We start from the raw sequence: 25,108 nt of genomic DNA, 5'->3' as shown, positions 1-25,108 counted from the left end.
TTAAAAAACAAAGCCTCGCCATAAAAGAAAGAGTCATGCGTGAGCCCAGGGTGCAGAGGCCACCGAGAGCTCAGTACTTACCAAGTGCCAGCAGCAAGACGAATTCCAGGTATTCTGGATGGGAAGCCAGGATACTGAGATGCTTTGGGCCCTGTCACACTGAGTCCAGAAATGTTCAGGAAGATCCTGCAGAGGGAAGGCAGCAGGGATCTGCACAGGGGGAGGGGAGCATCAGGGCCAGGAGTAAGACAGGGTGCTTGTTGAAAGAAGCTTGGATGACGGTGTAGACTGGGCTTTGCTCTTGCTCTCCCCCTCTCTCTGATAATTCGTTTCTATCGGTCACTATGACCGTGACCTCCTATAACTACCTTGCTATTAAGAATCTACAAGAAATTGCTGGAGAGATGGCTTAGCGGTGAAGGCGCTTGCCTGCAAAGCCTAAGAACGCATGTTCGAATCTCCAGGCCCCTGCGTAAGCCAGGCGCAAAGTGACAAAAGCTTGCAATGTGGCACACGCGCCACAAGGGGGTGCACACGTCTGGAGTTTGTGCACAGTGACTGACAGGCCCTGGCACACCCATATTCTCTCTCTCAAAAATAAAATAATTTTTAAAAATCTACAAAAAAGAGGGCTGGAGAGATGGCTTAGCGGTTAAGCGCTTGCCTGTGAAGCCTAAGGACCCCGGTTCGAGGCTCAGTTCCCCAGGTCCCACGTTAGCCAGATGCACAAGGGGGCGCATGCGTCTGGAGTTCGTTTGCAGAGGCTGGAAGCCCTGGCGCGCCCATTCTCTCTCTCTCTCTCTCTCTACATATCTCCCTCTCCCTCTCTCTCTCTCTGTCACTCTCAATAAATAAAAATAAACAAAAAAAATTTTTTAAAAATCTACAAAAAAGAAAGTGGTTCCACTGTGAAATCTCACCCAATGCTGTTTTCTGTTTTGTTTTGTTTTGTTTTGTTTTGTTTTGTTTTGTTTTGTTTTGTTTTGTTTTTCTTCCAGAATAAGCACTCATGCACCTGAAACAGAGGGAAAAGCTGAGTGTACTGTTTGGTCACAGTTCAGAAACACCCTCGGGCATCCAACAAAGTACTGCATATGATTAATTAACGATCAAAGTTCGCATGTGCCCATCATGAATACCCTTCCTCTCGCAAGTTTTTGGGCAACCTCTTCGTTTTCTCCCAGAAGATAAGAGAATATAACCGTGACTCCAGCTAGGTGAAATGTCCCTCCATAATAAAGCCACCTCTGTTCCCTGCACCAGGAGAAGACGCAAGTTCTGTGTTTTGCTTTGTGTGATTCATAGCACACTCATGGGCTGGAATGATTCTTTGCCTGGGGATATTGATCAGGACCAGCCTCCTCCTGCCTCCAGATCACATTTCTCTCTTAGTTTTTTCAAAATTTTGCTTTTATATGGGAGCTCCTAGTTTCAAACATTCTGGCTTTTATCTGCCCCAAATTCTAAGGCGGTGCCTTGTTTCATCTTGCATACCTGGACCTGAACAACTACCTCTTCGGTCAGGGTGGGAGTGATGTCTTTCATGATGTTATTGTGTTCATATTAATACTTTAAAATCTAAAGGAACATGTACTATAGTCGCATAACTATTACTACGTTCTGGAGAAAGGCTCCCTTATAAATTTTTTTTTTAAATCTTTTAAAAAAAATTGTCCTTCTGTCGGGATCAGTAAAGAATATGATGATTTAGGCAGTGTATGTGTGACAGTGAGCACGGACTTCTCAACTTTGGGAGAGCAGGATGGACATGGAACCAGCCCCACCCGGATGGAGAAGCCACGTCTATCTATGCTGTTGCTGATATGAAGCGAATCCACCTGCACAGCCAGAGATAAACCAGCCTTGGTAGAGAGCGCCAAAGGAAGCAGAAAGTACTATGTCTCCTGAGCCCTACCTCCATTCTTGAGAAAAGGGGACTCAGGTAATAGTCTGGAGCAGCTGTGCGTGAATGAGACCAAAATCTATGAAAGAAAAAGAAAGAAACAAAAACGTGGAGCCCAACCAACAGCGACGCACGGAAGCATTGATGTGCCTCGTCCTTCGACAAGACCAGAAGTTCTGGTGTTGTCCAAATGGACATACACAGCAGTTGCCCTGGTGGTCAGCGAAGGGTTTGGATGATGCCCAAGTTAGCGTGATATTTCATCTGGCAGGAAGCAGAGCTTGGAGGAGAGCTGTCACCTTGAGGATATGCAAGGAAGGAGGCTCAGGACTCAGCTCACAGTTAAATGGAGTTAGGAAGAGAAGGGTGGGCAGCTTGCAGAAGCTTACTTGACCTGCAGCTTCCCCAGTGGGTATGAGATGGCCCAGAGCAGAACTAATTTATCGATGACTGCTAATGCTCAAGGAAGCCACAGGAAAACTGGATACAAGAGGAATAGCCTACTAGAAGCCAGTTAGGACAATTAGTGTCAACAAAGGGCCGAGCAACCTCAGTCCAAACCAAAGGACTTTGGATGACCTGAACCACAAAAATTGTTCTTCATATTTTGGGATCCTTTTTATGTTATTATTATTATTTTTTTACAGGTAGGGTCTCACTGCAATCCAGACTGACCTGGAACTTACTGTAGTGTTAGGCTGGCCACAAATTCACATTGATCCTCCTACCTCTGCCTCCTGAGTGCTGGGATTAAAGGTGTGAACCACCGTGCTCGGCTGGCACATTTTTTTTTTATTGAGAACTTTAGTGCATAAACATACTGTAATTGTTCTTTATATTTTACATAAAGGGCTCTGGATGGTTGTAGACTGCTGGGCTAGTCAGGCTTATTTCTATAAATATTACCATTTGTACACCCTACCCTTCCTATGTTAAAATCTCAGGACCTAGCTGGTTTCTAACATGTTCTGTGTAGAGTGGTTGTCAATAAAGCTTTATTACATTTATTTATTCATTTGTTGAAAAAGGTAACATCACAACAGATGCCAGAGAAATTCAAAAAAACATAGGGACATATTATAAAAGCATATACTCCACAAAGTATTGAAATCTGAAAGAAATGAATGATTTCCTTGATTTATATGACCTACCTAATTTAAATCAAGATGAGATTAATCACTTAAATAGACCTATAACAAGCATGGAGCTCTGAACAGTTATCAAAAATCTCCCAACTTAAAAAAAAAAAAGCCCAGGCCTAGATGGATTCACTGCTGAATTTTACCAGACCTTCAGGGAAGAACTAACGCCATTGCTTCTTAAGCTTTTCCATAAAATATTTATTCATTTGTGGTTTTGTGTGTGTGTGTGTGTGTGTGTGTGTGTGTGTGTGTGTGTGCATGTTTTCATGAGCACATGCACATTAATCAAAAGAACCTAAACATGTGTCCTTTGACTTCATTTAGTCCCTTTTTTTTTTTTATTCTTGGGACGATTTCCTGTTGCTGTTGGAGTCCTCTTCAGAAACACCTCCATCTATAACTTCTAGTGTCTTGCCTGTGTTTTCCTCTAGTATTTCAGTGTTTCTGGATTCACATGAACATCTTTGATCTATTTCGAGTTGATCTGCGTGCAGAGCGAGAGAGGGTATAATTTTATTCTTCTGCAAATAGCTATCTAGTTGTGCCCAGCAGCAAGTGACGGCGGCTGCGTGAGTTGGCTTCCAGGTACTCTATGCTGTTCTGTTGGGCTCGGTGTCTGCTTGGTGCTCCCACCACGTGACCTCTGTCACTAGTACTCCGTAGTTTAATCTTCGGTTAGGAAGTGTGACGCTTTCAATAGTGTCCTTTCTGCTCAGGTTTGCTTTGACTTACGTTTCCACACAAATCATTGGTTTATTTTTTTTTTGTTTCCTAGTCCTGAACAAAGGAAACTATCAGCAGAGTGAACAGAAAGCCTACAGAATGTTTTTTTTTTTTTAATTTTTTATTTATTTATTTGAGAGCGACAGACATAGAGAGAAAGACAGATAGAGGGAGAGAGAGAGAATGGGCGCGCCAGGGCTTCCAGCCTCTGCAAACAAACTCCAGACGCGTGCGCCCCCTTGTGCATCTGGCTAACGTGGGACCTGGGGAACCGAGCCTCAAACCGGGGTCCTTAGGCTTCACAGGCAAGTGCTTAACCGCTAAGCCATCTCTCCAGCCCCAGAATGTTTTTTTTTTTTTTTTAAAAAAAAGGTCTTTTCCAACTATTCTTCTGATAGGAATAATATCTAGATTGTATTTTAAAAACAACTGCATGTCTGAAGAGATGGCTTAGCAGTTAAGGCGCTTGCTTGCCTGTGAAGCCTAAGAACTCAGGTTTGAATCTCCAGGTCCCACATAAGCCAGATTCACAAGGGGGCGCATGCATCTGGAGTTTGTTTGCAGTGGCTAATGGCCCTAGGGTGCCCATTCTCTCTCTTTCTTTCTCTCCCTCTCTCTCAAATAAATTTTTTTAAAACCCGCAAAAACTAAATGCTCCAAAAGCAGAACTGCCAATCAATAAATGAGCTAATAAAAATGAACAGACAGTTCTCTGAAGAAGAAACACAAATAGGTCTGGAGAAATGGCTTAGAGGTTAAGCGCTTGCCTATGAAGCCTAAGGACCCCAGTTCAAGGCTCCATTCCCCAGGACCCACGTTAGCCAGATACACAAGGGGGCGCACACATCTGGAGTTCGTTTGCAGTGGCTGGAGGCCCTGGCACGCCCATTCTCTCTATCTGCCTCTTTCTCTCTGTGTCTGTCACTCTCAAATAAATAAAAATTAAAATAAACAAAAAAAATTTTTAAAAAGAAACACAAATAGCCAACAGACATTCAAAATCCCTAGCCATCAGGGGAACGCAAATTAAGACTACTTTGATCATGGAAAATGTTAATAAAAATTGAGAAAATAAAACTCCTTTGATAATTTCATCTCACCTGAGTCAAGAAAAGGAATGACAGCAAATGCTGGCAAGGTTGTGGGAAAGGGGAGCTGTTATTCACTGTTGGTGGGTGTGCAAACTGGTATAGCCACAGTGGAAATTGGTGTGGATGTTTCTCAAAAAGCTAAAGATTGAATTACCATATGACTCAGCTATACAACTCACAGGCACACACTCTGTACCAGACATAAAGATATGGTCATTGCTGCTTTACTCACCACAACTAGGAAATGGAATCAAGCTAGATGTCCAAGTGGTGACTGGATAATGAAAATGTGGCACATATATGCAATGTGATTTGATTCAGCTGTAGAGAGAAATAAAATTACAAAATCGGCAAGGAAATGGATAACATTGAATAAGAGCATACTAAGTGAGGTAACCTAGGCTCAGAAAGATAAAAATCACGTGATCTCCCTCCCATGCAGGCCCTAGCTTTTGGTGTTTGTATATAAATTAAAAGGGGGCGTGAGAGTGAGTGAATCAGAATCGGAGACTAAGAGAGAGAGACATGGTGACAGGAAGGAGGGGACAAAAGGAAATGCCATATGAAAGCAGAAGAGAGACTATGGGGGGCACAGGAGGGAAAACAACCAAAACCAAAATTGGTTTGAAATACAACTGTGGTGGTTTGATTCAGGTGTCCCCTATAAACTTAGGTGTTCTGAATGCTACATTCCCAGCGGATGGAGATGGGGAATTAACACCTCCTGGAGGGAGTGTATTGTTGGGGGCGGGCTTATGGGTGTTACAGCCAGCTTCCCCTTGCCAGTGTTTGGCACACTTTCCTGCTGCTATGGTCCACCTTATGTTGGCCAGAGGGTGATGTCCATCCTATGCTCATGCCATCATTTTCCCCTGCCATCGTGGAGCTTCCCCTTGAGTCTGTAAGCCAAAAGAAACCCTTTTTCCCCACAAGCTGTTCTTGCTCAGGTGACTTTTGCTAGCAATGTGAACCTGACCACAATAACAACATAGCAAACCCTAATTCTTTATAAGCTAGTAAAAATAAAATTTAAAAATACTGTGTAAACAAATAGGAAAGCATATTTCCTGGAAATACCCTGGTTATAAAATAGTAGTATAAAAATATAATATATTGGGGTTGGAGATTTATCTCAGTGGATGAACGCTTGCCTAGCAAGCATAAGGTCTTTGGTTCAGTGCTAAGCACTGAAAAAAAAACCACAAATCACAAAAATTATAAAACAGTATTTTAAAAATAATGTAAGGAGAGCCAGAAAGATTCTAGAACAAGGAAAGCCTATCTGGACTCTGTGAGGGCAGAGTTGTGACTAGCTTCTCCACCAGTTGATGCTGGGTACTGGAAACAGTGCCTCAAAACATGTCTGTTCAAAGATTAAATGAGGGCTGGAGGCATGGCTTAGCGGTTAAGGCATTTGCCTGCAAAAGCCAAAAGATCCCAGTTCAATTCCCCAGGACCCATGTTAGCCAGATGCACAAGGGGGCGCACACGTCTGGAGTTCAGTTGCAGTGGCTGGAGGCCCTGGTGTGCCCATTCTCTCTCTCTATATATATATCTGCCTCTTTCCGTCTCTCTGTCTGTCGCTCTCCAATAAATAAATAAAAGTAAACAAAAAAATTATTTAAAAAAAATGTAGGCTTGCCTTAAGAAAAAAATAATAATTAAAAAAATTAAAGGGCTGGAGAAATGGCTTAGTGGTAAGACGTTTTCCTGCAAAGCCAAAGGACCCAGGTTCGATTCCCCAGGACCCACGGAAGCCAGATACACAAGGGGCACATGCATCTGGAGTTCGTTTGCAGTGGCTACAGGCCCTGGCGTGCCCATTTTCTCTCTCTCTTCTTGTAAATAAGTAAATAAAAATAAGAAATTATAAAAATAAGCTTAAATGAAACTTCACTATATCCTTTGGTGGAAGCACCCCTCCTTTGTGCCTAAATTTTCTAGATTTGCTGTGTCCCAGGTCTAGAGGAAAGAAAAGAGAAAGGGGTGGAGAGAGGTCATCATAGTGCGCTAGCTAGCTGGCATCACTGCTGGTTTGTCATGGGCCCAGAGCTCTTCTAACCCTGATTATCTCGTGGAATCCTCACAGTGACCCTGATACAGCTGAAGGGATATCTAATGTCTCCTTTGCTCATGAAGAACTTTAAGTGCAGAGACATCAAAGTAGTCTACTGACTGTCGTTAACTTTGCTGGGGTGGGCAGTGAGGGGGGTGGTGTTGAGAAGACCCTACCTTCACACCCAAGCCCAGTCCACTTTCTTACCTATCCTCCATGGCTGTACAGGAGATAATATTTCGTTGGCAGATTGAGTGCCTGCACTACATCTTACACCACACTACCTCAGCCCTCAAAAATGGTGACCCAAGGGGCTTGGAGAGATGGCTTAGAGGTTAAGCGCTTGCCTGTGAAGCCTAAGGACCCCGGTTCGAGGCTCGATTCCCCAGGACCCATGTAAGCCAGATGCACAAGGTGGTGCATGTGTCTGGAGTTCGTTTGCAGTGGCTGGAGGCCCTGATGCACCCATTCTCTCTCTTTCTTCCTCTCTCCCTCTTTCTCTTTCTGTTGCTCTCAGATATAGTGACCTAAGCAGACTGGTCACTGAGCTTTCCATAAATCATTCTACCTTCCGATAAGGTCAGAGGCCATGGACAATGAGGAACATAACAAGAGCAGTGACGATGAGACTGGTCAGAGGGAAAGTGAAGTCCATTTGTTGACCATTTATGACTCACACCACCCCTGCTATTTATTATTATTTTGCAATGTACCCTGTCCCTCGCTCTGTCATTCTGAAGTCACTTCCACCCAGTCAGTGTCCTCACATTTGCACATCCAGACTTGAAAGCCAAGAGTCATCTCTGACCCTGGCCCTCTGGCCTTTCCCTCATCCCCGCACCCACACCCACCTTCCTGGTCATCACCAGACCGCACAAGCATTCTCATTTATCACCCTTCCCCCCTTCTTTTCTTTTTTTTTTTTTTTTATAATTTTTATTTATTTATTTATTTGAGAGCAACAGACACAGAGAGAAAGACAGATAGAGGGAGAGAGAGAGAATGGGCGCTCCAGGGCTTCCAGCCTCTGCAAACGAACTCCAGACGTGTGCGCCCCCTTGTGCATCTGGCTAACGTGGGTCCTGGGGAATTGAGCCTCGAACCGGGGTCCTTAGGCTTCACAGGCAAGCGCTTAACCGCTAAGCCATCTCTCCAGCCCCCCGCTTCTTTTCTTATTCAGACCTTTGTCTACTCATTCCAAGAATATGAAAGCCACTGCCCAAAGGATCTGTCTCCTGTCCCTCCAACCCTGGACTCAATCCTTGCAGAGGAACGAGAAGAAGGTATCCCTCCCTCTCCCTTGCCCTAGCCATGCCTCTCTGGTCTTTTCCTGTGTGTGTGCATGTTTCCCCTTACTCAAGCAGATTTGGTTTCATGAGGGAAACCAGAAAATTCTTGCTCGGATGATCAAGAGAGGCATCGAGCTGCTTTGGACTAACCCTTCCTATAAACACATACATCTTTTGTTTAGGTTTTTTTCGAGGTAGGGTCTTTTTATAAAATTTATTTATTTATTTATTTGAGAGTGACAGACAGAGAGAGAAAGAGGCAGAGAGAGAGAGGAGAATGGACGCACCAGGGCCTCCAGCCACTGCAAACGAACTCCAGACGCGTGCGCCCCCTTGTGCATCTGGCTAACGTGGGTCCTGGGGAGTCGAGCCTTGAACTCGGGTCCTTAGGCTTCACAGGCAAGTGCTCAACCTCTAAGCCATCTCTCCAGCCCAAGGTAGGGTCTTAACTGTAGCCCAATCTGACCTGGAACTCACTCGTGTCTTCCCAGGCTGGCCTTGAACTCATGATGAAACTCCTTCCTCAGCCTCCCATGTGCAGTGATTAAAGGTGTGTGCCACCACGCCCAGCCACATACATCACTATTGTATCAGTTTTCAGTCTTGCCTGCATGCTACTGTTCTTAGGGATTTTGAAAAATTGTGAGGTCCCATGGCCTTCCCTCCAGAAAGAGATTAACTTAGAGGTCCGGCGTCCTGCATTGCCCTTGGAGGCACATTTTCAGGCTTGCTCTAATCTGAACAAAACATGCCCCACGTCTGGTAAGCAATACTCACCCCGAGCTGGACCCTCCGTTTCCTGAGCTCCATGTATATGTCTTTCTTATTTAATCCTCATCTGTATCTGAAAATGTATTCATCTGACTTTCCCATAATCAATAACTTGACTTGGTTTAAGTTTGGGGCTGAGAATCATTTTCATTCACTATAATTTCCAGTGCTACTGTTGAGAAATCTATCAATATTCTGACTCTTTTTGGATGCATTTAGACTCTTCCCTCCAATATCATATAATCTTTTCATAAAATGTCTTCATCTGGGCTGGGGAGATGGCTTAGCGGTTAAGGCACGTGCCTGTGAAGTTTAAGGACCTCGGTTCGATTCTCCAGGTCCCACGTGAGCCAGATGCACATGGTGGCGCATGCACCTGGAGTTTGTTTGCAGTGGCTAGAGGCCCTCTCTCTCTCTCTCTCTCTCCCTCTCTCTCTCCCTCTCTGTCTCCCTCTCTGTCTCTAATAAATAAATAAATTTAAAAATAAAATGTCTTCATCTATTGGTATTAACAAACACTCAAGTGGTCTTTTTTTTTTTTTAATCTGAAAACTCATAATCACTTCTATGTACGTTTTCTTGAATCCTTTCATAGATACTTTCTCCCCTTACTTTCTCTGATATCTCAGTTTAGATACTGACTACTCAATGGCTAACTTCCTAAATTGACTCTTATCTTTTTCTTCTGCTGTTTATCCTTTTGGTTTTTGTTCCACTTCTTAAAGATTTCCAGAACTTTATCTTGCAAACAGTTGTATTTTTCATTCCTGCTATAATATTTTATTTCCAGAGTTCTATTGTTGTTACAAACATTTTATTTTGCAAGAGGGCTTTTTTTGTTGTTGTTTAGTAATTATAAAATCATTTCTCAGTTCTCCAAGGATTTTAGAGTTAGGGTGTTTGTTGTTAAGTTTTACCCCTCCATTAGAGCAAAACCTCTCATTTCATGGCATTACATACTTTTAGGCAAGTGCCCTAACCACTTAGCAATCTCTGCAGCCCTCCTATACTTTTAGAACTTATAAAAGGAGTCAAGTTGTCCTTCACTCTCCCAAAAGAAGAGGGCTAGGTACCACAGGGAACAGAGAGCAGGTTCTGAAGAGAAGAGGAATGAAAACCTGATACTCATAGAGAGGTTTGCCCAAGGATATTTAGCATTTGACAAGAATAAAGGAGAATTTCTGAATCTTGCTATCTAAACCATTTTTCCAGAATCTAACCAATGTAGTTTATTATTCTAAGCAGTTATTTTTAAGAAAATACTTTCTTTTGTTTTTTGTTTGTTTGCTTGTTTTTTCAAGGTAGGGTCTCACTTTAGCCCAGACTGACCTGGGATTCATTATGTAGTCTCAGGGTGGCCTCAAACTCACAGTAAGCCTCCTACCTCTGCCTCCCGAGTGCTGGGATTCAAGGCGTGTGCCACCACGCCCGGCTTGCTTTCATATTTTTAAGAAACTATATTCTTATAGCCAGTGCATTAATAAGCACTAAGTGTACAAGGCATGGACCATGAATAAAATAATAAAGAGATCCAAAGTAGTTTTTGTTTTACAGTCATTTCCTATTGAGTTATACTGATAGTTACAGGGATTAATAAAATCCCACTGGCAAATGAGAAGAGGCACCTGTCAGCATTTCTCAGAGTCTATGCACACAGGGTCTAAGTCAGAATTAATGAGGTTTGCCACCGAAGACACTGCCTACTAATTATGCTTCCAGAATAAACAAAGTCACCCCGCCTTCCCCATCCTGGCACCTCCACTTTTCCTATTTACATGTACACAAACATAATGAGGTATATGTGTGTATATATAAAACAAGTTTTACTTGAAAAAGTTTACAGAGCTCAGGATCTGGGGCGGGGGGGGGGGGTTTCACTATGTAGCCTCAGGGTGGCCTCAGACTAACTGCGATCCTCCTAACTCTGCCTCCCCGCCTGAGTGCTGGGATGAAAGGTGTGCGCCACCACACCTCTGGCTCAGTATTCTTTTTTTTTTTATTGCGACAGACACACAGAGAAAGACAGAGGGAGAGAGAGAGAATGGGTGCGCCAGGGCCTCCAGCCACTGCAAAGGAACTCCAGACGCGTGCGCCCCCTTGTGCATCTGGCTAACGTGGGACCTGGGGAACCGAGCCTCGAACCAGGGTCCTTAGGCTTCACAGGCAAGCGCTTAACCGCTAAGCCATCTCTCCAGCCCTCTTTTTTTTTTTTTTTTTTTAAATTCTAGAAACATTCCTTTAAAAAGCAGTCATGAGGGGTTAAGAAATTACTCAGGGCTTCAAGGTGGTTTGCTTGCAAAGCCTGCTAGTCTGGGCTCTACTCCCCAGTAATCACAGAGCGGTACGTGCGTCTGGAGTTTGTCTGAAATGGCAAGAGCTCCAGGCACACCCATTTTCTCTCTGCCTCTCTCAAATAAATAAATACAATTATTTTTAAAACAGTCACAAATTCCGGCCAGAAATTCGCTGTCCGTTCCTCGTGTGTGGCGGTGTTTCTCTTCCCATGACCTGATTATGTATATATCGTTGATTCTGAGATCAAACACTGTGACATACTCAACGTACAGAGCAGAAAGGCACCAAGTTGCCCCAAGTCTATCAGAGACTGAAGAAATGTAGACAGCACCCAGGAGAGCCCTCCTGCTGCTTTGATGCGCTAGATGAAGGCAGAGAGGAAAGCGATTTACCAAACACTGAAGAGAGCCAGATGAGGACTCTGGCCCCCAGTCTCCAGACCAGGACACCCTATACCCAATTATGCCCTTTCACTCCTCCTGTTAGCTGGGGGACTAGAAAATGGACACCCACAAAACAGCGTCTACTGTCACAAGGGCATGGTCCTTCCGTCAGACCCGACAGCGCTGCCCTTTGCTGTGTGACATGGGACAAACGACCTTGTCCCTCAGTTTCCCCATGTCAGGGCTGACAATATAGATTTACTAATAAAATCAAAGGCAAGCGAGGATCAAGTCGCTCACTGTACATGGGACTTTCGGACCCTTATTGTCGGAGGCCGAAGGACTCCTTTATCTTCCCTGTGTCAAGATTTTTCCTGGAGTTCAATGCTACCTCCTTCTCTACCGAGGTGACGAGAGGCTCCATTCTTACTAAAGGTAAAATCCTAAGCAGTTCGTGGTGTGTGTGTGGGGCCAGGAGTTCCTCACCAAGATGGCTGTGGAGATGGCTTGGCAGTTAAAGGTGCTTACTTGTGGAGCCTGATGGCCCAGGTTCAATTCCTCAGTATCCACGTAAAGCCAGATGCACAAAGTGGCACATGCATCTGGAGTTTGTCTGCAGCGGCAAGAGGCCCTGGTGTGCCCATACTCACTGTCTCTCTAGCTTGCTCTCTCTCTCTCAATATATACATTTAACAGAAAAAGGACTTTAGGACACCACTGTCTTGAAGGAAGTCAAGCAGGGTATAGTTTGGGGTTAGGGGGGTTGTTCAGATTGGAGGCATGAAAACCAGTTAGAAAGCTAGCCCAGATGTGTCTCAACAAGTTCGGTATTTCCATTGATGAACTCTGAAAAACCTCCTGACATTTCCTGGTAGAAGTGGCCCTGATTGACGTGGCAAGCTTATCAGACCAGGTGAAGAAGGGCTGCGTGGATTCCATGACCTCAGCAGATCCAGAGAGGCAAATGGAAACTGTGGGGCACAGGGCTCAGACAGGAGCGCACATCAAGTGACATCAGGGTCTCAGAGAGCAGAGCATGGAGCAGGGGCTGCCAGATAATTAAAATCCTTTCTAAAGTTCATCTTTTAAAATTTTTTGTTGTTGTTTATTCTTACTTATTTTATTTGAGTGCGACAGAGAGAGAAAGAGGCAGAGAGAGAGAGAGAGAGAAAGGGCGTTCCAGGGCCTCCAGCCACTGCAAAGGAACTCCAGATGCGTGCTCCCCCTTGTGCATCTGGCTAATATGGGTCCTGGGGAATGGAGCCTCGAACCGGGGTCCTTAGGCTTCATAGGCAAGCGCTTAACCGCTAAGCCATCTCTCCAGCCCCTAAAGTTCATCTTTTATAAGCCATCCATACACCTGAAGCTTACTATTAGAACACATTGGGGTGTCCGGGTTTCGTTCCTAGGCTGCCTGTATAACACAGACTGGTGGCATGCTGTTTCTACCAGTCCCCTGGCCACTTTTTGACCACACACTTCAAGTATTTGCCTGCAGGCATTAGGCCTTCCAACCTCTGAAAGAACAGTTGAGCTGCGTCCACCTGATGGGAAAAACATCGAGCCCTCCAGTGCAAAAAAATAAGGCCACTCTAAATAAATCAGTTCTTTCACACTTTCTCTTTTTACTGATTAACTCATTTTTCCTCCAGTTTTCTGTTTGTTGGAGTCTCAGACTCTTAGTGCTGGGGTTATACTTGAGACTTGCTCTCGAATTACAAAGCAGAGGAGGGAAAGGAATGCTTCCTTTAATGTTAAAATAATCCCTGACACGTGGCCACTTTATCCAAACCAGCCATGCATATTAACGTACACGAATGTCCTCAGGGTTGAAAGAGTCTGGCTGGAAGGGGGGAGAAAAAAAAAAAAACAAAACTCATTGCAAGTCTTACTGGGCAAATGGCAGAGCATAGAGAATTTTGACATTTTTTAAATTCTCCCTCAGGAAGTGCTCATAGCCAGAAATGACTAGAATTGGCTTATTTGTAGAAGGAAATATAGGTAAAATATGAGGGGAGAGGATCTTGATTTTCGGGGAGTTAAGCGCTGGAAAACATTTCCACATCTTGCCATCATTGTCACTCTCTCCAGCAGCACGATCATCATAAGAAAGACCTCGTTGAGCATATAACACACCAAGCACCGTGTGCTTAACAAACGGTTTCACACACATCACTGTGGGGTGGGGTGGGGGGGGGAGAAGAAGAGGAAAGCCTGAACTGTCTTGCAGAATTTAGGAAGTTGTTATAAGAAAAGAGGGGAAACCCAAAGGAAGCAGAGGAAGTAAGATAGAAAAACTTAAAGAAGGGCTGGTATTGTGGCTTAGCCACACAGCATTAGCCTGGCCTGGGTAAGGTCCTAAATTTGACACCCTATGCGGGACAAAAAGGCTTCATTTTAATTGTGACCAGGAACTGTGAATGCAGAACGGCAGAGATAGGACTTCTTTTTTTAAAAATTTTTTTAAAATTTATTTATTTATTTGAGAGCGACAGACACAGAGAGAAAGACAGATAGAGAGAGAGAGATTGAGAATGGGCACGCCAGGGCTTCCAGCTTCTGCAAACGAACTCCAGACGCGTGCGCCCCCTTGTGCATCTGGCTAACGTGGGACCTGGGGAACCGAGCCTCGAACCGGGGTCCTTAGGCTTCACAGGCAAGCGCTTAACCGCTAAGCCATCTCTCCAGCCCGAGATAGGACTTCTTGATCTTAGGGTCGGGTAAGGATGTGTGGCTGGAGCCCAAGCTGTTCTACACTCAGGCTCAGTTGTAGGGATCACGGGGTGAGAAGTGGGGTCAGAAAATGGGAGAGCGGATGGGAGAGATGGCCAAGCAGTCAGTTAAGGCACTTGTCTGAGAAGCCTAAGGGCCTACGTTCAACTCTCCAGGTCCCACATAAGCCAGACGCGCAAGATGACGCCAGCTCACAAGGTTGCACATGGGCCCAAGGTGGTGTATATGCGCCTGGAGTTCAGTTGCAGTGTTTGGAAGCTCTAGTGTGTCAGTTCTCTCTCTCTTTCTCTTTCTCTTGTTTTCTCATTAAAAAAGAAAAGTAAAGAGCCGGGCGTGGTGGCGCATGTCTTTAATCCCAGCACTCGGGAGGCAGAGGTAGGAGGATCACCATGAGTTCGAGGCCACCCTGAGACTACATAGTGAATTCCAGGTCAGCGTGGGCTAGAGTGAGGCCCTACCTCGAAAAACCAAACAAAAAAAAAAAGCAAAAAAGAAAATGGAGGAGAGTGGAGATTAGGAATAATTCTTCTTAAGAAAGGAGAATGTAGGAATAGGTGTTTGATTTGGGAAGTTTGGAAGTCTTGTCAAAGGATAGTAGGTCTTCAGAAAAGCAGTATCTGTCCCTCTCCTTACTGTCTGCTTCTTGACGCACTGGAAGATGGGGACAGTCTTAGGAGAGCCAGACACCGGTGATAGTAATGCATGTTGAGCGTATTTGCAGCCATGCAGGGCCTCTTCAGTTACTCCTTACTTTCCACTCCTCCTACCTTTTTGTAAATTTTTCTTTTTATTTATTTTTATTTATCTATTTGAGAGCAACAGAGAAAGAAGGAAGCAGAAAGAGAGAGAGAGAATGGGCGCTCCAGGGCCTCCAGCCACTGCAAACGAACTCCAGATGTGTGCGCCCCCTTGTGCATCTGGCTAACGTGGGTCCTGGGGAATCGAGCCTCGAACCGGGGTCCTTAGGCTTCATAGGCAAGCACTTAACTGCTAAGCCATCTCTCCAGCCTTTTTAATGTTTTTATTTAAAGATTTGTTTTTATTTATTTATCAGAGACAGAGCGAAAGGGAGAGAGAGAGAGAGAATGGGCACACCAGGGCCTCCAGCCACTGCAAATGAACTCTAGACGCACGCACCACCATGTGCATCTGGCTTACGTGGGACCTGGAGAATGGAACCTGGGTCCTTAGGCTGCGCAAGCATGCTCCTTAACCGTTAAGCCATCGCTCCAGCCCTCCTCCTACCTTTTTTCTTTAATTCCTCAACTTAGTTTTATTCACCAAGTCAGGCTTCTTCCTCCATACAAGAGAAATAATCTCAAATAGACATACAGCTTGACCCAGCTGTCTCCACAGTTACAATATTTTCAGGCCCTCTCTCTCTCTCTTCTCCTTTGTAGTTTCATCCTGTTCAGCTGCGATGTCCCTTCCATGGTACCCTCTTCTAATTCTTGGTGATCATAGCGGTGGAAAGTTCTATGCAGCCTGTGGGACGAGAAAAGTCACCAATGGTCTCAACCTGCAGTGGGTGCTACAAGTTACCCAGCTGGCCACCCAGGCAAGACGTGCCCTCTATGCAATGCTTAGGATGGATTTGGGTTGGCGAGGCTCACAGGCTCATCCTGGAAGCAATCACCATAGCCGCAGGGCTTTTATCTATAAAACAAATATCTTTATTAAAAACTTTACATAGGGCTTGAGAGGTGGCTCAGCAGTTAAGGCACTTGCCTGCAAGGCCTAATCACGCAGGTTCAATTCCCCAAGTTCCCACCTAAAGCCAGGTACACAACGTGGTGCATGCATCTGGAGTTTGTTTGCAGTGATTAGAGATTCTGGCATACCCATTCATATTCTCTCTCTCTCTCACACACACACACACACATACACACACACACACACATACACTTTATCTCTCTTTCTCCTTTCAAATAAATAAAATAAAATAAAAACTCTTCATATAATTCCCTCTCACCATCCTCCTTTATCTCTCCTCCTGACATCCCTCCACTGAGCCCCATTTTTCCCCTTTTTCTTTTTGGTTGTTTGAGGCAAGGTCTCACTCTAGCTCAAGCTGACTTGGAATTCACTATGGAGTCTCAGGGTGGCCTCAAACTCACAGCAATCTTCCTACCTCTGCCTCCCAAGTTCTGTGATTGAAGGTGTGTGCCACCACGCCCAGCTTCTTTTTCTTTTTTTCCCCCTCCTCTATCACCCACAATAACCTGTTGGGGGCTCCACACTATGCAGCTCTTGTGAACATAATGACAACCACTGTGAGGTCATGACCACAATGACTACTTTATGTTGGGGAGACAGAGTTTCAAAGCACTCCTCCTTCTCCTTTGGTTCTTGTTCTTTAAAAAACATTTATTTTGGAGTTAGAGGGATGGCTAGTGGTTTAGGTGTTTGCCTGCAAAGCCAAAAGATTCAGGTTCGATTCCCCAGGACCCACGTTAGCCAGATGCACAAAGAGGCATATGCATCTGGAGTTCGTTTGCAGTGGCTGGAGGCCCTGGCGCACCCATTCTCTCTCTCTTTCTCTCTCTCTCTCTCTCTCTCTCTCTCTCTCTGTCTCTGTCTCTCTATCTCTTTCTCTGTCAAGTACATAAATAAATAAATAAATAAAATGTTTTTAAAAAATTACTTATTTTCAAGGAGAGAGTGAGAAAGAGGGAAAAGAGGAATTGGAACATCAGGGCCTCCAGGTGCTGCCAACAAACTCCAAAAATATGTTCTGCCTTGTGCATCTGACTTTATGTGGGTACTTGGGAATCAAACCTGTGTCCTTAGGCTTTGCAGGCAAGTGCCTTAAGTGCTGAGCCATCTCTCCAGCCCCAGGCTCTAATATTCTTTATGCCGCATCTGCTATAGTCCCTGAGCCATTGAAGGGTTCCCATTAAGTTCTGACACTCAACTATTATTTCTTCTGAGCAGTTTGAGGAGTTTTGAGTCTCCCCAGTAGTCACCACCATCTGAAAAAGAGAGACTTCTCTAGCCAAAAGCAAGATCAGCACAAATATATATATACATAAACATAAGTATTGAAAGGGCAATATGGTGGGTATTCATACAGCCAAACAACAGTATTAGCTTCCCCCTTAGAGATTTTTTTTTTTTAATTTGGTTTTTCAAGGCAGGGTCTCGCTCTAGCCCAGGCTGACCTGGAATTCACTATGGAGTCTCAGGGTGGCCTCGAACTCATGGTGATCCTCCTACCTCTGCCTCCCGAGTGCTGGGATTAAAGGTGTCCACCACCATGCCTGGCTTACATTAGACTTTTAACTTTATTAAACAGGCCTAAATTATTCTTAAATATGTGGACTGGGGAATGCACTGCACTGGATGTTGTTTGTTCCTCAACCAAGTCCCCTTTACCTAACCTCCAGGGCCTAAGACTGCCCACTGATACCCCACAGCAGCCCTCTCTCTCTGAGCGGCTCTGCCAAGCGGAATGCCCCTCAATGCTACTTTTAGCCTATAAATATATATATATATATATTTTTTTTTTCTGGGAAAAAGAGATTTATTTTGGCTTATAGGCTCAAGGGGAAGCTCCACGATGGCAGGGGAAAACGATGGCATGAGCAGAGGGCGGACATCACCCCCTGGCCAACATTAGGTGGACCACAGCAACAGGAGGGTGTGCCAAATACTGGCATTAGCCTATATTTAAAACTTGATTTCATTCATCACCACTTTTGGGATTCATTTGGTTTTCTTCAAAATATTGCACTAATGGGCTGGAGAAATGGTTTAGCAGTTAAGCGCTTGCCTCTGAAGCCTAAGGACCCTGGTTCAAGGCTCCATTCTCCAGGACCCACATTAGCCAGATGCACAAGGGGGCGCACGTGTCTGGAGTTTGTTTGCAGTGGCTGGAGGGCCTGGCCCGTTCTCTCTCTCTCTCTCTCTCTCTCTCTCTCTCTCTCTCTCTCTCTCTCTCTCTCTCTTTCTCTGCCTCTTTCTCTCTCTGTCTATTGCTCTCAAGTAAATAAATAAAAATAAAACAAACAAATTTTAAAAAAATATTGCACTAAGATAGCATTCATCGTGATTACCGAGGTTTTGGCATATCCACTCGAATTTCACCCTGCCAACCTCATCCTAACCCTGGCACTAAGAAGCTTTACTCCAGCTCTTCATCATGCCTCCAGGGGCAGACCTCAACCAATGATTAACTAATGTGGAGGTATAAAAGGGCACCCACCCCACCCCAGGCCTCTAGGCTAACTCTGGTAGAATTTGTATGCTACAGCACCCCAAGAATTAGGCTCCAATTCTAGTCTCCTGCTAGGACCACGTTCTTGCTGGGTTTTATCCCTACCTTAATGATTGCCTTCCTTATTTTCATTTTTAATAGTTTCTTTTTAAACAAAAATATTTATTTATCTGCCAGAGAAAGAGGTGGAGAGAGAGAGAGAGAATGGGAGCTCCAGCTGCTGCAGACGAACTCCAGATGCATGCACCCCCTTGTGCATCTGGCTTACGTGGAACCTGGGTCCTTTGGCTTTGCAGGCAAAGGCCTTAACCGCTAAGCCATCCCTCCAGCCCAGTTTATTTCCTTATTTGAGAGAGAAAGAGAAAATGGACTCGCCACAGCCTCCGGCCCCTGCAGACCAACTCCAGACCCATGCACCACCTTGTGCATCTGGCTTCCGTGAGTACTGAGGAATCTGGGTCCTTAGGCTTCTCAGGCAAGTGTCTTAACCACTAAGCCATCTCTCCAGCCCAATTTTTCTTGAGGTCATTTCCTACATATCACTTAGATAAGGTTCCCTGCCTTAAGCTCAGCTAAGAGACTTGATGTCGGGAAAGAACCTACAAAAGTCATGCCAAGCGGGCTGGAGAGATGGCTTAGTGGTTAAGCGCTTGCCTGTGAAGCCTAAGGACCCTGGTTCGAGGCTCGGTTCCCCAGGTCCCACGTTAGCCAGATGCACAAGGGGGCACACGCTTCTGGAGTTCGTTTGCAGAGGCTGGAAGCCCTGGCGCGCCCATTCTCTCTCTCTCCCTCTATCTGTCTTTCTCTCTGTGTCTGTCGCTCTCAAATAAATAAATAAAAAATATTAAAAAAAAAAAAAAGTCATGCCAAGAGTGGGACTTTGTAGTTACATAATCAGCGAGGTGGCAGTTAGCCAAGTGTTGACATTGCCTGGATGTTATGCTTGAACGTATAGGTCCGTGGTAGTTTGAATGTGACATGAGACCCTCATGTGTTTGTGATTAGACCTCATCCTTGATGCCCAACTGGTGGAGACTTTGGGAAGTGAAGCCTTGCTGCTAGAGAGGGTGTGCCTCTGGAGGTGGGCCTTGGAACTTTGTAAACCAGTCCCCTTGCCAGAGCTAGCTAGTCCACTCTTGCTGCTGCCTCCCTGCTGCTGTGACAAGATATGACACCTGTCATGCTTATCCCACTGACATGAAACTTCCCTTCAAAACTAAGCAGAGGGAAAGAGAGATGGCTTAGCGGTTAAGGCACTTGCCTGCAAACCAAAGGACCCAGGTTTGAGTCCCCAGGACCCACATGAGCCAGCTGCACAAGGTAATGCAGGCATGTGGAGTTTGTTTGCAGCAGCTGGAGGCCCTGTGTGGTAGTTGGATTCAGATGTCCCCCATAAAATTAAGTGTTCTGAATGCTAGGTTCCCCAGCTGATGGAAAATGGAAATTAAAGCCTCCTGGAGACAGTGTTTTGTTGGGGGCGAGCTTATGGGTATTATAGCCAATTTTTCCTTGCCAGTGTCTGGCACACTCTCCTGTTGCTATTGTCCACCTGATGTTGGCCAGGGGGTGATGTCCACCCTCTGCTCATGCCATTGTTTTCCCTTGCCATCATGGAGGTTCCCCCTCAAGTCTGTAAGCCAAAATAAACCTCTTTTTCCCACAAACTGCTCTTGGTTGGGTGACTTCTACCAGCAATGTTGTGAACCTGACTGCAACAGTGATGTTAGTACCAAGGAGTGGGATTTCTGGCAGACACCTGACTGTGTGGCTTTGGCCTTTTGGAGATGATTTTCAAACGGAATGTGAAGGATTTGAAACCTAGGCCTAAGAGACATCTTGTAGCACTGTGAGTACAGCTTGATAGACTATTCTGTTCAGAGCTGAAAGACCTGAATGTAGTAAGAACTAAAGACTATGAAGTTTGGCTTGTGAGGGTAAGAAAGAGCTGTGCCTGGACTGGGCTAGAAGCAGTTTGTGTGAGAGGCTCACTGTTATACCTGTGTCCTGAGAATTTGTGTAGGGCTGCTTTGTGTAGAAATGGATTGGTATGAGCAGAGGGATACGGCACAGGAATGAGATCTTTGGGCTGAAAGTTCTGCCTGTTCAGCTGCAATTATATAAGAGATTACAGCCTTTGAGATTGGGCCAGTTGACCTGCACTGGGGCAATGGGAAGAATGTAGACTCTTTTGAAGGGGCCTGAGTGCTCAAGGAATGTCCTGTTCTTCAAAGTCTGCTTTATTCCCCCCTGGATTAACAAATTGGCGCCCTACCTGGTATTGTGAAGTATAAGAAATGTGGGAAAGAGAGGGTCATTGAGTTTGCAATGTGGTCTTGTGTTTTAAAAACAGCATGGGCAGTGTGAAGCAGGCTTGCTGGATGCCTGCATGGAGGCCTGATGGAGCCATGGGTTCATGGGTTGCAGTGGAGACCCAGGACCACAAGACAGCTGCTAAGGAGAGCTACTGGCCCCAGATGAAGTTTTCCAGATCTGTGAGTAGCCTAGCTGGAGGGGCGGAATTGGAACTCCAGAGACTTGTTGCTGGTTAGTATTATCAGACTTGGAGGCTTGTCATTGGCTGGAGTTGTTGAACTTGGAGCTACAGAGTAAGATGTTTTCCCTGTTTAAATCTTGTATTGGTTGAATATTTCTTTTCTATGCCCAATGTCATTTTTTGCAATGTGAGCATTTATTTTGTGCCATTATGGGCTTTTGGGGGATTTTTTTGGTATTATGGTTCAGTTAAAAGACCTTAGACTATGGGGATATTTTCCTGCAAAGCCAAAGGACCCCCGTTTGACTCTCCAGGTCCCACGTAAGCCAAATGCACATGGTGGTGCACGCATCTGGAATTCGTCTCTAGTGGCTGGAGACCCTAGCATGCCCATTCTCACACACTCTTCCTCCCTCTGTGTCTCTTTCTCCCTCTCCCTCTCGCTTTCTCTAATAACTAACTAACTAAATAAAAGTAAAATCTTAAGAAAACTAAAATAAAATATTTTTTAAAAAACTAAGCAGAAATAGACCCTTTCCTTCCCCCAGCTGCTTCTGCCCAGGTGTTTTGTCCCGGCAATGTGAAAAAAAAATAACTGCTTTAATGTCCTTCCAAAGTGCATATGTTGGAGCCCAACAAACAAAGTGATCCTATTAGAGGTGAGGACTTTATGGAGGTGGTCAACTCACAGGTATTCTGCCCTCATGCACGGGGCTGGTGTTCTACAGAAGAGAGTGAAGGGCCGCCCTCCGCACCTTTCACCCTTCTGCTTTCTGACTTGCAAGAACGCAAGAGAGCACTATCTATGAGGAAGAGAGCAAATGCTCTCCAGGATTGACTCTGCCTGTGCCCTGATCTCAGACTCCTCATTCTGCAGAATGATAAGTCTCATAGCTACCTTCACATTGCCAGCACAAAGCATCTGGCCAAAGGCAGCTCCTGGGAGGAAAGGGTATGTTTCTGTTACAGGCTTCAGGGGAAGCTCCATGACGGCAGGGAGAAAAGGTGCCATGAGCTGAGGTTGGACATCACCTCCTGGCTGACTTCAGATGGGCAATGGCAACAGGGAGTGTGTGCCAAACACAATACCCATATGCCCTTCCCCCAAAACACACCTCCTCCAGCAAAGCTCCAATTCCCAAATCGCCACCTACTGGGGACCAAGCATGCAGAACACATGAGTTTGTGGGGGACACCTAATTCAAGCTACCATAATAAGCAATAAATGTCTGTTGTTTAATGAATGTTCTGATGTAACTTGCTGTAGCAGCAGGAACAGAGTAACATGCCATGGTAGTGGACTACTAAGATGCTTACCCCCAGTGAGCTATGATAAAATCCAGGTATAAAGGGATACACTAATTCGTATACTACACTAGGCCACTGGTTTCAGAGGATTCACATTAAAGCCTCCCCACTGAGAGGGGGCTGGGAAGATGGTTCAGTAGTTAGAAGGGCTTGCTTGCAAAGCCTTCCTTCCTGGGTTCAATTCCCAAGACACCCACATAAGCCAAACATACACACACACACACACACACACAGACATACAACCAGCCCAAGCATCTGGCTTTAGTTTGCAGTAGCAAGAGTTCCTAGTGTACACACACACATACACACACACACACACACACACACACACACAAATAAATAACTAATAATATTGCTGAAGTTTCCACATGCTTAGCCTGCAAGGTCACTGAGAAATAAAGCTGGAGCTAGCTGAAAAACCATATCCCTGTAGACCAGCTGACAGAAAGCTCGAAAAAGCTATGCTTTTTTTTATGCATGTAGCCCTATGGGAGAGAGAGAAGTCATCAGTGGAGATAAACAGTAGTGAATACGGCAAGCCGTAAGTTTGGCCAGCCAGGCCAAATGACCAAATGGGTTTAATAGTGGCATGTCTGTTATGGGGGGAACCAACTGTTCACTAATTGGACTAGAGGCCTGCAGCAAGGGAGGGAACACATGCCCGATACTGAAAACCTAGTCAAAAGCCTATGACAGGCAAGTCTTGAACTCTAAGGGTATAACACCTGCTGGGGTCTGGCTAAATGTATGTATTATGCTCACCAAACTGCCCTGTAAGCACTTCTTTTTTTTTAAATTATTTATTTATTTATTTGAGAGCAACAGAGAGAAAGACAGATAGAGGGAGAGAGAGAGAATGGGCATGCCAGGGCTTCCAGCCTCTGCAAACGAACGCCAGACGCGTGCGCCCCCTTGTGCATCTGGCTAACGTGGGACCTGGGGAACCGAGCCTTGAACCGGGGTCCTTAGGCTTCACAGGCAAGTGCTTAACCGCTAAGCCATCTCGCCAGCCCCTGTAAGCACTTCTTAATGTTCATACCCATATATTTATGCTACTCTCATTTTCGGTTAGAGAAGCTTCTCTTTTCAGATGGTGGTGACCTCTGGGATGACCAAAAAGCACCATAGTGCTGAGAAGAAGTGACAGAGGAGTGTTCAGCACTGAAACACTTCTATTACTCCTTCCAAGGCTCAGGGTCCATTGCAGAAAATGCAGTGGGAAAAAAAAAAATGGAAGAGCCAAAGAAAGGGTAGAACTGCTTACAATGCACTCTTCCAGACACTAAATGGCCTGGGTATCCATGACTTTGCAGTGATTGATACTACCTACACAAGACCAGTATATTAGGAGGAAAAGATGATGACATCAAAATAAAATAGAGACTAATTGAGAGGGGGAGAAAATATGATGGAGAGTGAATTTGTGAAGGGGAAATTTGAAGAGGAAAAAATAAGTCATGGTTTCTTGTCTAAATTATGGAAGTTCTCAATAAAAATAAAGTTGTAAAAGGGGCTGGAGAGATGGCTCAGCAGTTAAGCGCTTGCCTGTGAAGCCTAAGGACCCCGGTTCGAGGCTCGATTCCCCAGGTCCCACGTTAGCCAGATGCACAAGGGGGCGCATACATCTGGAGTTCGTTTGCAGTGGCTGGAGGCCCTGGCACGCCCATTCTCCCTCTCTTTCTCTCTCTGTCTGTCACTCTCAAATAAATAAAATAAACAAAAAAATGTAAAAAAAAAAAAAGTTGTAAAAAAAAAAAGTGGAAAGGGCTGGAGAGATAGCTTAGCAGTTACGGTGCTTGCCTGCAAAGTCTAAGAACACATGTTCGAATCTCCAGGTCCCATGAGACCAGACACATAGTGATGCAAGCATGCAATGTTTCACATGCACACAAGGGGGCGCATGTGTCTGGAGTTCATTCACACCAGCTGAAAGGCCCTCATGTGCCCATTCTCAACCTCTCTCTCCTCTCTCTCTCTCTCTCTCTCTCTCTCTCTTTCTTTCTTTCTTTCTGTATCTCTCTTAAATTTTTTTAAGTGGAAAAAATTAAAAATAAAATAAAGTCAACTGGGGACCTCTTCAAACTATGTAAAAGGAGGACTGGTGATGTGGTTCAATGGTCAAGTGCATTTCCTATGCAAGTATGAGAGTCCAGGGGGCCAGAGACCACCTGAGCTCATGTCTCCAGATCCCACATAACTTGGGTGCGGCCATGCACAACTCTGATGCTACTCCTGTGGGGAGAGGGTGCACATGGGAGAATGGCTTGGACTCACAAACTTGTAAGCTCTGAAATCAGAGACTCCACTGCAAGGGAAACACAGGTGGGTGAGAGATGGAGAGGGAGACCTGACGCTGTTCTTAAGCTGTCGCAGGCTGGCCAACGGAGTGCTGCATCAGCACATTCACCATACAGACTGCGCACATGCCAAAAAAAGAAAAACAGGAGAAAGCCGGGCGTGGGTGGCACACGCCTTTAATCCCAGCACTTGGAAGGCAGAGGGAGGAGGATCGCCGGGAGTTCGAGGCCAGCCTGAGACTCCGTAGTGAATTCCAGGTCAGCCTGGGCCAGAGTGAGACCCTACCATGAAAAACCAAACTAAGTAAATAAATAAAATAAGAGAAATAAACAACTACCCATGCATACTCACAGCATACTGCCACATGTGTGTGAAGGAAGGCAGAGTGCCACCAGGGAGGCCAGGT

General features: G+C 45.2%; 1 protein-coding gene across 2 annotated transcripts in view; it reads left to right on the top strand.

The window, feature by feature from the left end:
• Positions 1 to 2,545, top strand: part of Cd86 (CD86 molecule) — an 81,580-nt gene extending 79,035 nt beyond the window's left edge. For both annotated transcript variants that reach the window (XM_045147716.1, XM_045147717.1), the window contains exon 7: positions 999 to 2,545. In XM_045147716.1, coding sequence (XP_045003651.1) covers positions 999 to 1,019 — 21 coding nt within the window. In that variant the 3' untranslated portion in view covers positions 1,020 to 2,545. The remainder of the gene's footprint in view (positions 1 to 998) is intronic.
• Positions 2,546 to 25,108: the final 22,563 nt, after the last annotated feature.

Source organism: Jaculus jaculus, chromosome 4 (assembly GCF_020740685.1).
Source record: "Jaculus jaculus isolate mJacJac1 chromosome 4, mJacJac1.mat.Y.cur, whole genome shotgun sequence".
NCBI classification, from domain to species: domain Eukaryota; kingdom Metazoa; phylum Chordata; class Mammalia; order Rodentia; family Dipodidae; genus Jaculus; species Jaculus jaculus.
This window is presented reverse-complemented; position numbering and strand designations above follow the sequence as displayed.